This window comes from Bos indicus, chromosome 3 (genome assembly GCF_029378745.1).
Source record: "Bos indicus isolate NIAB-ARS_2022 breed Sahiwal x Tharparkar chromosome 3, NIAB-ARS_B.indTharparkar_mat_pri_1.0, whole genome shotgun sequence".
In the NCBI taxonomy this organism is placed as follows: Eukaryota; Metazoa; Chordata; class Mammalia; order Artiodactyla; family Bovidae; genus Bos; species Bos indicus.
Genome location: NC_091762.1, coordinates 59,991,419 through 60,004,362, shown reverse-complemented (window position 1 = coordinate 60,004,362; position 12,944 = coordinate 59,991,419). Strand labels below are relative to the sequence as shown.

The 12,944-nt window shown below is 40.6% G+C and overlaps 1 protein-coding gene across 2 annotated transcripts in view; it reads right to left on the bottom strand.

Moving 5' to 3' along the window:
- The window catches only part of LOC109556136 (uricase), a 98,984-nt gene that overhangs the window by 22,983 nt on the left and 63,057 nt on the right, over window positions 1-12,944 (bottom strand). Inside the window, exon 1 of one of the 2 annotated variants that reach the window (XM_019957207.2) lies at window positions 12,684-12,896. The exons of the other annotated variant lie outside the window; for it this stretch is intronic. Coding sequence (XP_019812766.2) covers window positions 12,684-12,881 — 198 coding nt within the window. The 5' untranslated portion in view covers window positions 12,882-12,896. Of the gene's footprint in view, window positions 1-12,683; window positions 12,897-12,944 lie in introns of those variants that run through there. 2 annotated transcript variants of the gene reach the window in all.

Here is a 12,944-nt window from a genome sequence, read left to right as displayed (position 1 = left end):
TCTCTTGAATGCAATTTCTTTTAGCCTTAATTTTATCATATAATTGCAAATGGTGAGAGTCAAATTATTCATGAAACCAAGATCATGCCTTACCTTTGAAGAATGAGAACTTGTATGGAGAAAAGAGAATTGCAAGAAATAGACTAAAATATATCAGGTTAGCCTTAAGAGAGACAGGTAGATGACTTTCTTGATAATACTAACCAATGATAATAAAAACAGTACCTTATAAGTCTAACTATTTACTCTGTCTTAATTAATCTCTACTAACTTAATCCTTGGAGAAGGCAATGGCACCCGACTCCAGTGCTCTTGCCTGGAGGATCCCACGGACGGAGGAGCCTGGTGGGCTGCAGTCCATGGGGTTGCTAAGAGTTGGACATGACTGAGCGACTTCACTTTCACTTTTCACTTTCAGGCATTGGAGGAGGAAATGGCAACCCACTCCAGTATTCTTGCCTGGAGAATCCCAGGGACGGGGGAGCCTGGTGGGCTGCCATCTATGGGGTCACACAGAGTCGGACACGACTGAAGCGACTTAGCAGCAGCAGCAGCAGCAGCAACTTAATCCTTGTATCAGCTCCATGAAGTAATATTATTTCCATTTTCCAGAGAGAAAAACTGAGGTTCAAAGAATTTAAGTGACTTGCCCTATTTAGTAAAGGATAGAGCCAAGAATTCACCCTCAGGGCTGTTGACTCCAAATTGTGTACTTCTAACCCCTGTATAAACTGCCTTCCTCTATAAAAGTGTTTTGACAATGTTATCTGGAAATAATCATACCCTTCTTTTTACAGAGAGTAGTATTCTAGAGAAACAGCCCTATGATCAAAAAAAACAACTGGAAAATTGCTTCTTCTACTTGCTACCAGGAAGAAGAGCAATTAGTGACAGGGTCTTGATGACCTTCAGCAGCACAGAGCCAGGGCCATCTGGCTGTAGGGAGAGCTATGCTTTTAGAGAAGAGACACTTAATAAAAGCCAGTGATTGATTCCTTAGTATCCCTGTCTGAAGCTGGAGCCCTCACTGGCGTTTACGCCTGTCTCCACTGCTAGGCCCTTTAAGACTTGTGCCTAGGCTTTCTTGGTATTTGAGAAAAGAGGCAGGAGGGAGCAGAGGAACAGGAAAACTTATTTTATTTAGCATGAATATTGTCATAGAAATGGTAATAAGAAAAGGTGACAAAAATAAAAGTAAATCAAAAACAACATGCAGTGAGAATCTGGGGAGGTCACAAAGAAGAAACCTCACCTGCTAATCACAAATATGTGATATGCTCAGACAGGTCAGGAACTGCCTGAATACCTACCTACATTTAAAAAAATCACCACACCCCCTAGGAGGAATTTTAAAATACTAAAATTAGAAATTATTGTCATATCCTTTATCAAATTGAGGTAGGGGAGGCTGTCTTAAATCTAGGGGATACAGTCTAGTAGGGCTTGCTGCTATTGTTACTGCACATATCCTGAGGGTCAGAGGTGTTTGCATTCAGTGCTTCCCCTGTAGGAGTGACATGCGGAAGGGACACTCTGAGAGAGTCTCCTCAGAAGCCTCTGACCCAATCTTTGGGGGACTCATCTTCAAGAAAAACATCAATAAGAAAATCTGAAGACAAGACTTAAAGGATCCTAATAAGAACTCTCTCTGGAGAAGGAAATGGCAACCCACTCCAGTACTCTTGCCTGGAAAATCCCATGGGAGGAGGAGCCTGGTAGGCTACAGTCTATGGGGTCTCAAACAGTCGGACACGACTGAACGACTTCACTTTCTATAAAAACTCTAATGCTGACTGGGAAAGAGGCACAGTTGTGTGATTGTTCAGTTCAGTTCAGTTCAGTCGCTCAGTCATGTCTGACTCTTTGTGACCCCATGAATCCCAGCACGCCAGGCCTCCCTGTCCATCACCAACTCCCGGAGTTCACCCAGACTCACATCCATCGAGTCAGTGATGCCATTCAGCCATCTCATCCTCTGTTGTCCCCTTCTCCTCCTGCCTCCAATCCCTCCCAGTATCAGAGTCTTTTCCAATGAGTCAACTCTTCACATGAGGTGGCCAAAGTACTGGAGTTTCAGCTTCAGCATCATTCACTCCAAAGAAATCCCAGGGCTGATCTCCTTCAGAATGGACTGGTTGGATCTCCTTGCAGTCCAAGGGACTCTCAAGAGTCTTCTCCAACACCACAGTTCAAAGGCATCAATTCTTCGGCGCTCAGCCTTCTTCACAGTCCAACTCTCACATCCATACATGACCACAGAAAAAACCATAGCCTTGACTAGACGAACCTTTGTTGGCAAAGTAATGTCTCTGCTTTTGAATATGCTATTGAGGTTGGTCATAACTTTCCTTCCAAGGAGGAAGCGTCTTTTAATTTCATGGCTGCAGTCACCATCTGCAGTGATTTTGGAGCCCCCAAAAATAAAGTCTGACACTGTTTCCACTGTTTCCCCCATCTATTTGCCACGAAGTGATGGGACCGGATGCCATGATCTTCGTTTTCTGAATGTTGAGCTTTAAGTGGCTTTGAAATCAGACCAGGTCCAAATTCTGCCCTGCCATTTATAGCTTTGTGGCTTTGACAAATAATTTGATGTCTGTAAGCCCAAGTTTCCCCCTTGTTTGTAAAAATGGAGATAACTATCTCAACAAATGCTGGTGAATGTGAAGGGCTGGGCTCCATCCCTGGTACCCACTGATGCAGTGAGGTCCCCCGTAGCAAGAGAGGCCATGTCAGGTCTGGCTGTGGGTGCAGCAGCAGCAGCAGAGACAGCAGAAGGAACCCTGAGCAAGGGCACTAGTTTCTGGAGTGGGAAGCCCTGCTGGTAGCAGCAGAAGGAAGACTGGTGTTTTCTAGAACCACTATGAATTCTACCCAGAAGAGGGAGGCGCTTGGCTGGCTTGGGGTCCCTGGGTGATATGGCCTGGGGTCCAGGACCAGAGGTCTCTGAGACCTTCCAGCAACCTCGGCACACAGCAAGACTCCATAAATATTACTCCTCAGTCCCATTCCCTGCCACTAAGTACCCATGCTGGTTAGTCCATTGAAAGCAAGTTCAGTTCAGTTCAGTCGCTCAGTCATGTCCAACTCTTTGCAACCCCATGAATCGCAGTATGCCAGGCGTCCCTGTCCATCACCAACTCCCGGAGTCTACCCAAACCAATGTCCATCGAGTCGGTGATGCCACCCAGCCATCTCATCCTCTGTCGTCCCCTTCTCCTCCTACCCCCAATCCCTCCCAGCATTAGGGTCTTTTCCAATGAGTCAACTCTTCACATCAGCTGGCCAAAGTTTTGGAGTTTCAGCTGCAGCATCAGTCCTTCCAATGTACACCCAGGACTGATCTCCTTTAGGATGGACTGGTTGGATCTCCTTGCTGTCCAAGGGACTCGGAAGAGTTCTCCAACACCACAGTTTAAAATCATCAATTCTTTGGCGCTCAGCTTTCTTCACAGTCCAACTCTCACATCCATACACGACCACTGGGAAAACCATAGCCTTGACTAGACGGACCTTTGTTGGCAAAGTAATGTCTCTGCTTTTGAATATGCTATCTAGGTTGGTCATAACTTTCCTTCCAAGGAGGAAGCGTCTTTTAATTTCATGGCTGCAGTCACCATCTGCAGTGATTTTGGAGCCCAGAAAAATAAAGTCTGACACAGTTTCCACTGTTTCCCCATCTATTTGCCATGAAGTGATGGGACCAGATGCCATGATCTTAGTCTTCTGAATGTTGAGCTTTAAACCAACTTTTTCACTCTCCTCTTTCTCTTTCATCAAGAGGCTTTTTAGTTCCTCTTCACTTTCTGCCATAAGGGTGGTGTCATCTGCATATCTGAGGTGATTGATATTTCTCCCGGCAATCTTGATTCCAGCTTGTGCTTCTTCCAGCCCAGCGTTTCTCATGATGTACTCTGCATATAAGTTAAACAAGCAGGGTGACAATATACAGCCTTGATGTACTCCTTATCCTATTTGGAACCAGTCTGTTGTTCCATGTCCAGTTCTAACAGTTGCTTCCTGACCTGCATATAGGTTTCTCAAGAGGCAGGTCAGATGGTCTGGTATTCCCATCTCTTTCAGAATTTTCCACAGTTTATTGTGATCCACACAGTCAAAGGCTTTGGCATAGTCAACAAAGCAGAAATAGATGTTTTTTCTGGAACTCTCTTGCTTCTTTGATGATCCAGCAGATGTTGGCAATTTGATCTCTGGTTCCTCTGCCCTTTTTAAAATCAGCTTGAACATCTGGAAGTTCACAGTTCATGTATTGCTGAAGCCTGGCTTGGAGAATTTGGAGCTTTACTTTACTAGCATGTGCTGCTGCTGCTGCTGCTGCTAAGTCACTTCAGTCATGTCCGACTTACTAGTGTGTGAGATGAGGCAATTGTGCAGAAGTTGGAGCATTCTTTGGCATTGCCTTTCTCTGGGATTGAAATGAAAACTGACCTTTTCCAGTCCTGTGGCCACTGCTGAGTTTTCCAAATATGCTGGCATATTGAGTGCAGCACTTTCACATCATCATCTCTCAGGATTTGAAATAGCTCAACTGGAATTCCATCACCTCCACTAGTTTTGTTCATAGTGATGCTGTCTAAGGCCCACTTGACTTCACATTCCAGCATGTCTGGCTCTAGATGAGTGATCACACCATGGTGATTTTTTGGGTCGTGAAGATAATTGAGCCCGAGATTATTGAGCCCATCTTTGCATGAAATGTTCCCTTGGTATCTCTAATTTTCTTGAAAAGATCTCTACTCTTTCACATTCTGTTGTTTTTCTGTATTTCTTTGCACTGATCGCTGAGAAAGGCTTTTTTTAATCTCTCCTTGCTATTCTTTAGAACTCTGCATTCAGATGGCAATATCTTTCCTTTTCTCCTTTGCTTTTCACTTCTCTTCTTTTCACAGCTATTTGTAAGGCCTCCTCAGACAGCCATTTTGCTTTTTTGCATTTCTTTTTCTTGGGGGTGGTCTTGATCCCTGTCTCCTGTACAATGTCACGAACCTCCGTCCATAGTTCATCAGGCACTCTGTCTATCAGATCTAGTCCCTTAAATCTATTTCTCATTTCCACTGTATAATCATAAAGGATTTGATTTAGGTCATACCTGAATGGTCCAGTGGTTTTCCCTACTTTCTTCAATTTAAGTCTGAATTTGACAATAAGGAGTTCATGATCTGAGCCACAGTCAGCTCCCAGTCTTGTTTTTGCTGACTGTATAGAGCTTCTCCATCCTTGCCTGCAAAGAATATAATCAATCTGATTTCGGTGTTGACCATCTGGTGATGTCTATGTGTAGAGTCTTCTCTTGTGTTGTCAGAAGAGGGTGTTTGCTATGACCAGTGCATTCTCTTGGCAAAACTCTATTAGCCTTTGCCCAGAAAGCAAGTAGTTACCATGAGATACCAAGAAAGATGGAATGGAAGCTACCCTTCATATCCCCACTCCTGCTCACCAATCCAGCTTTATATTCTACCACATTCTACTTCAAACTGCACTTTGGCTATCCTGAGCTAATTGTGGTCACCCTGGCTCTGCTTGCTTTTTGCTCTGCCATAGGCCTTTGAATTTACTATTACTTATTTCTTGAACATTCTTCTCTTCCTTTGTATCTGACTACCAATCTCTTCACCTGACTAACTTCTGACTCAGCTTCTTTAAATCTCAGATGTCACTTCCACCAGGTAATCTACCCCAGCCCTTTAAGTCTGAAGTAGGTGCCCGTTCTGTGTGATCTAAAAATGCTCTGTTATTGCCTTATCAAAGACTTTATCAAGTAGAACTATAACTGCCTCTTCATGTGTGTGATTTGTTCAAAAACAGTAAGCCTTGAAAGCAAAAACAATTTCCATCTTGGTCGCCATAGCAACCCCCATGCTCAGCAGAGTTTTGGGAACATAAATAGGTGCCTAATAAATGTATCAGGAATGACTGACTGCTGCCCCATCACCTGCACCTCTTGTGTAGTGACACGGACTCACTCGTTCATGAAAATGCCCCTAAGATTTCAATACAGGAAGAGCTGCTTCAGCTCAGAACCCCCATCAGGAAGTTCCTCTTCCTAGAAAAGAGGGGAAGGCAACTTCTGCTCTCTGATCACCATAGCACAGAGATCACAGGAACAGCTGGCCGGAGAATAAGGTCAGGAAGGGCAGAGTTGAGGGTAGACAGAGTCAGTGACACAGCACAAAGCGTTCACAATGCTGACAAGACAGAGCGCTCCAGCACCACACAGCCACCCGGGGTTCGTGGGTGACACATGCAGGAGAGGTCAGCAACCTTAGAAAGCCCCTGCCTAGGCCTTGGCGCTCCAGCAAAGGCTGAGTAATTATGTTTACTGAGCAAATGAGTCAGAATAAAGAGGACATAACCATCTGAGGCTAGAGCAAGAAGGAACAGGAACAGTGTGGGACACTCAAGAGTCCCTCAGCAGGACCTGACAGAACAGATAACGGCCCAGGCCAGACTGAGGCTGTTCTCAGTGAAGCCTCCCCAGTTCTGTAGTCTGAGAACCAGAAGTAGGTGCCAGAATCCTATTGTGTACACTGCACAGTGTGGGGCAGAGATCCACATCCAAGATAACCAGATAGGAAAACACCAAGGCTGCTCTCATCTGCAGGGTGGGTGGGGAGCTGAGAGGATGGAATCCGATGGGCCAAGTGTGAGTTCCTGTTCTGCCACCTATTAACTCTCTGAATGGAAGTAAATTTCTTCATTTGTAAAATCAATAATACTAGAACCAATCTATCAGGATTGCTGTGAGGATTATATGACCAAAAAAAAACCAACATAAAACACTTGGAAAAGTACCTGGCAAATAATAAATGTTCAACAAACATTAGCTATGATTACCATTAATGAACAATGATTGTATGTCGTATTTTGCATCAAAGGGTTCTTCCAGTTACCATTAGAGAGAACTACTCAGGCTGCACGTCAGTCCAGAACTAGGGTGGCTAAACTCAAAGACTGCTGCTATGATCCAGCCTGCTTCTGCCTTCATACTTTGATTGTCCTTCCTCAGGCTTATGTGGCTTGGGGGAACACAGTTATAAAAAACTTAATTTCCTAGAGCAGAACTCTCGACAAAGTATCAGTAGGAGTAAATCTATACTTGGCACTGCATGAGAAAAGTTCCCTTTTCTTAGACAAGTCTTGAAATATAAAGGAATAGAGAATCATTGATTGCCTCTAAGTAATGTTGGAGAGAACTCTCAGAGATTTTAAATGACTCGTACATTTTCACTTCTGCAGTGAGATACTGAGTGTTCTGTTTTTCCCAGGTCACACTGAAAGTGATGTAGATTGTCACTACGGGTCTAGGATTTGCTAGCCTGGGGTCTGTTAAGGTCTATAAGGTCCCGTGGATGGATCTGAGGTCGAAAATATTAGGAAAGACAAGGGAAATTTTTATAAATTTAAATTTTAGAATGACTAGAATTTTCTCTCAAGTATTAGAGGAGCTCTTGTAAGCATATCTCTACCCACCATAATAGAGGGAAATACAGAAGTGCGAGCTATTTTGGACTCATCACTCATGTATAAATACCAATTCAGTTGCAGCGTGCAGTGATAGATGGAAGAACTCGGCCAGGAAACATGCCTCCCTCCTTGTCTTTGGAATGTGTTAGAGAAGTCCTTCCAATTCTCTGCCTAGGTTCTTCCTTTGCCTGGGTATTTTCTTGGGCATTTGTGAACAAGAAGACTTCCAAGAAAAATGCTGAACTAATATGAGAAAAAAAAGAGCATTCATATGAACCATCTTAATATCATTTTGGTGGATCTTAATAATATATAATGATAAAAACAATAATGATAAATAATAACCCTAGAGGCAACTTTTTTTTTTTTTGGCTGCTTAGGATATACTAAATGTCAGATGGAAAAATATTGATATCTCATAGAAAATGTCATGTTGCTTTAGGTTGTATAGTGGCTCATTTTTACTATCAAGGGGGGATATGCCTTCAGTTATGTTCAAAGTGTTTTGACTAACACTAAGGGATTTGTCGAGCAGAGGTTTCAAGAACAATGTAAAAATTCATAAGCATAATTATTGTAGAAAAGGCGACCTGTCACCTAATGAAGACTCCATTTATAAGTGCTCGGTTATTTTCATACTTCTGCCTGTTACAAAGGAAGAGAGACTCATTACTAAATGCAAAGGGAAATGCTAATTTTCTTCTTGCCAGCCTCTCCAAGGTAGCAACAGCCTTAGCTGGAACAGACCTCTGGAGCCTCTAGAATTAGGGGCAAGAAATCTCACAACAAAGAATTGATGGAGGGACTTCCCTGGTGGTCCAGTGGTTAAGACTCTGCTCTCCCAGTGCAGGGGGCCCAGGTTCATTCCCTTGTCAGGGAACTAGATCCTACATGCTGCAACTAAAAATCCCTCTTGCCACAGCTATGACTCAACACAGTCGTATAAATAAATAAATATATATTTTTTAAACTTTGTAAAAAAATAAAATAAAAAGAATTGATGGAGACTTCCAAACATGCAGTTGGAAGGAAATTCTACTGAAATGCATACACTGAAAGATTTCTGTTTCCTAATGTGTAAGACTTACAAGTAAAAATAAGAGTAGCAACCATTTAGTGAGGGTTTGATACATGTTGGGAAATTTGCATGTATGATTTCCTCTAACCCTTTACCAGAACACTGTGAAGCATATATCCTTAATCAAGTTTCACAAAGGAAGACTTTAAGGTTAAGTACTTGTCAAGGTCACACAGTTATTGGGTGACAGAGGCAGGAGGAAAACCCAGCCCATTTGCCCTAAAATGATATGTTCTATCTCACTACATCAAAGTCCCTACACTCATTAGGGAGAGAAAGGAAGTCCTCTGATCCCAACAGAGGGAGGGAAGTGGACATGCTATTGTAGAAACTTGCACTTCTATATATTTAAAAATTTTCCATCCATTAAAGACCTACACTATCTAATCTATTCCTCACAAAAACCCTGTGATTTGGTGGGAAGAACATTTATTTTAAAATAAGCCACATCAGTGATGTTAAGCAAGTTTCCCGAAGTCACATAGCTGACAGGCAGATTGTCTGGTCCTCTTCTGATTATTCTCCTTATCTTTTTTTTAAATCACATCTTCATCAACAATTCTTTATGTTACAAATACCTGGGCCATTTTGCTTGTCTCAGCCCATTTCATCAAAATAACAATGCAACAAGCATATCAACTTTTTCTTTCAGTTTGTCACATTCTAGATTTTACTCTGTATATTAATAGTTTTTTTAACAGTTTGAACAAAATTAAAGTTGGACTTAAAATGTTGTAGTATATAGGTGAAAGTAGCACAGTTGTGTCTGACTCTTTGCGACCCTATGGACTGTAGCCTGTCACACTCCTTTGTCCGCAGAATTCTCCAGTCAAGTGTACTGGAGTGGGCTGCCATGCCCTTCTCCAGGGGATCTTATCCACCCAGGGATCGAACCCACCTCTCCCACATTGTGGGCAGATTCTTTACCGTCTGAGCCACCAGCAAAGCCATGCCTCAAAGAGTTATTGAGGCTAAAGAAACAAAGCCAGCAGTCTAATACCCAGGAGTCTTTGCAAGATGAATGCACTGTGCTGAAGCCAACATAGACCATGCTGGCTTCATGGACAAACCCAACTGTATCTCATCCTCACATTCTCACATATAAAGCTTTAAGGAACATGAACTCATAATGAAAAATCAAAAGCATACATAGTAACAAGGTATCTTGAGAGAGAGTCACAGAAATAACAGGTAGCAAAGTCTGAGCTGCAAAGAGTTCAGATATTGGAATTATCAGACACAAAATGTAACATCATGTATTTAATATTTTTACAGAAATAAAAGAGAAAATTAAGATAGCTTGTCTTGAAAAAGAAATTAAAAAACCATAAAAAAAGACCAAGAAAATTTGAAAAAGAATCCAACAGAGCTTCTAGAAATGCACTAATAAGTGGATTAAGAAACAGACTGAAACAGAAAGAATTAGTTATTTGTAAGAGATAGATTAAGTAATGATTTAATCTTGCCAAAGAGATTGATCTGGGAGACTGACCCAAATAAAGAATCAAAGATTGAAGCAGATACACAGGAGATCGAACATATGAAAGAAACATAAAATGTATTTACAAAACAGAAACAGACTCACAAACATAAGAGTTTATTGTTATTTGTTTATCCCCTTATTGTTACCAAAGGGGAAAGGTTGGAGGAAGGGATAAATTAGGAATTTATGAGTAACATATACACTCTACTATATATAAAATAGATAACTAACAAGGACCTACTGTATAGCACAGAGAACTCTATACTCAATATTTTGTATCTTAGTCACTTTGTTGTACAACTGAAACTAACAAAACATTGTAAATCAACTATACTTCGATGAAAAAAAATTCTTTTTTAGAAAAAGAATAGTATAAAAATGTACTAGAAAGATATGACAGAGATAATGTGAAAGAGGCAAAATTTGGAGAGATTAAGACTGAGCTTTTTGCAACTAGAGATTATCTTACTAAGTAAGTTAGAAAGAGAAAGGCAAATATCGTATGATATCACTTATATGTGGAATCTAAAATATGACACAAACGAACCTGTCTATGAAACAGAATCAAAGACATGGAGAACAGACGTGGGGAGGAGGTTAGCGGAGGAATGGAATAGGAGGTGGGGTTAGCAAATGTAAGCTTTTATACATAGAACAGATAAACAACTAGACTCTACTGTATAGCACAGAGAATTATATTTAATATCCTATGATAAATTATAATGGAAAAGAGTATTTAAAAAAGAATATGTATATACAACAATCATTTTACTGTATGGCAATAATTACCATTGTAAATCAACTACACTTCAATTAAAGAAAGACAGATTTTCTAGAATTACTGGATGAATTAATGCAAACTTTCAACCGTAAAATAAGAAGCCCAATGCCAAGTGAAGAACTTATCTTTGTTCACTATACTTGGCCAAGTTACAATGAAGGGATTTTCTACTATTCCTTCGATAAAGATTTAATCATTATGACGGAGACGTGGTATTTTCATAATATTGTATTTCTTGGGTTTCAAAAGTGGGTAATGTGAAAAACATTCTGCCCAGTTTGTTTTGTCTATCCATTAAATTCATTGTGCTTCCTTCCATGACATTACTTTGCTGTTTTTAGTAAAAACCCAGGACACACTGGAATTTAGGCTTTAGGGTAATGTTGAAATCCCCGGATCCCCTCAGTGTCTGGGGTGCACTGTTTGACACTTAGTGATTGCATAATGAAGGCTGTTGACGGACAACCAGCATGATCAGGTCAGAAACAAGAGATAAGAAAGCCTATTAAAAATGACATCTCCAAGAAAAGAACCTACCTGTTTTTCTAGACCTTGAAATAAAATTAGCTTTAGCAAAACCATCCTAATACAGGTATCCTAAAGCCCAGTCACAGGAAAGGCTCAGGTTGAAGTAAAAATAAATTTTTTTTAATTTATTTTTAATGATAACTATTTATTTTTAATGATAGCTATTCTTAGCTATCATTTACAGATCACTTACTATTTGCCATGCACTGTGCTAAGTGTGTGGGATGCCCAGGTGGAACAGTTGGTAAAGAATCCGCCTGCTAATGCAGGATAATGCAAGAGATGCAGGTTTGATTCCTGGGTCAGGAAGATCCCCTGGAGGAGGAAATGGCAACCCACTCCAGGATTCTTACTTGAAAAATGCCAAGGACAGAGGAGCCTGGAGGGCTACATACAGTTCATCAGATTGCAAAGAATCAGACACGACTGAGTGACTAAGTATGCATGAATGGGCTAAGTGTGTAATGAGGAGAAAAAATGAATTATTTTATATCTTATTCAACGAAAGTTCTTTAGCTTATGTAACTGAAAACAAGTTCTTTATATTTCTATGAATTAATGAATCTTAAGCCTAGTGTATTCATCTATTATCATAATACGAAAAGGTATCACAAGATAAATATGAGTAAAATTAAATTTATTTCACTTTAACTTAGAAAAGTAAACTTCATGCTATTAAATTTTTTAAAAATTGATGAAAAGCTTGGGTTTGCTGAGATCATTTTAATCTGAGTGCAGTAAAAACATACATTAAATAATATGATACCCATGGAGGAATAGTCAGAAAAAGGCTTCTCAGTTTACCAATTTGGTAACCAGATACAGCACAGCCTTGATCTCAGGCCAGCGATTCTCAAAGTTTAAAGTACAGCAGATCACCAAAAACATGGTAATTAAGGTAGATTCCTGACCCAACTGGAAGGATTTTTATTTATCAGGTTTGGATCAAGGCCCACAGTTCTGTTCTTCTTGCAGGCACCTCAGGAAAATATGGGCGGGTGGTCCAGAACATTTCACACAAAATTCTGTTATAGGAGAACCACCCCTCTCTTTCCTATGAACTCCTGAGAATCCTGAATAACTCCAGTTCAACCACAAAAGTGATCCAGTTTGCAAGGGTCCAGTTTAGTCTGAATCCTTAAATAACTCTGATCTGGATCTATAATCAAAGAGACAGATCAGAGCCATAATTATTTTCAGGTATAAAGTAAACTTCTATTTATTATGACAGCATCTTTAATAATTGATTAAAAATCAGCAGGCACTTAAAGAATTTTTTTCATATGCCCATCTACCTCTTCCCTCCTCTAAAAAGAGAATGGGCTCACCTTTTGATAGTCATTATGGTAATGAGCCATTTTCCCTTCGTTTTCAACTTCAGATTCAGTTTCAAGAGAAAGAATAATTTGGGCAAAACCAATGCTTGCAACATTTTTCATTTGATCTAAAGCAAGAGTTGTCAATATGTTTATCTGATTGCATTGTAACCTATTGGACAGCAAAGCCTCTTTGAAGTAAAGCACCATGCTGAGTGGCTGAAACTAGGAGGTGGAGAGGATATGTAAACATCTTTGCTAAAAGCGATTCTG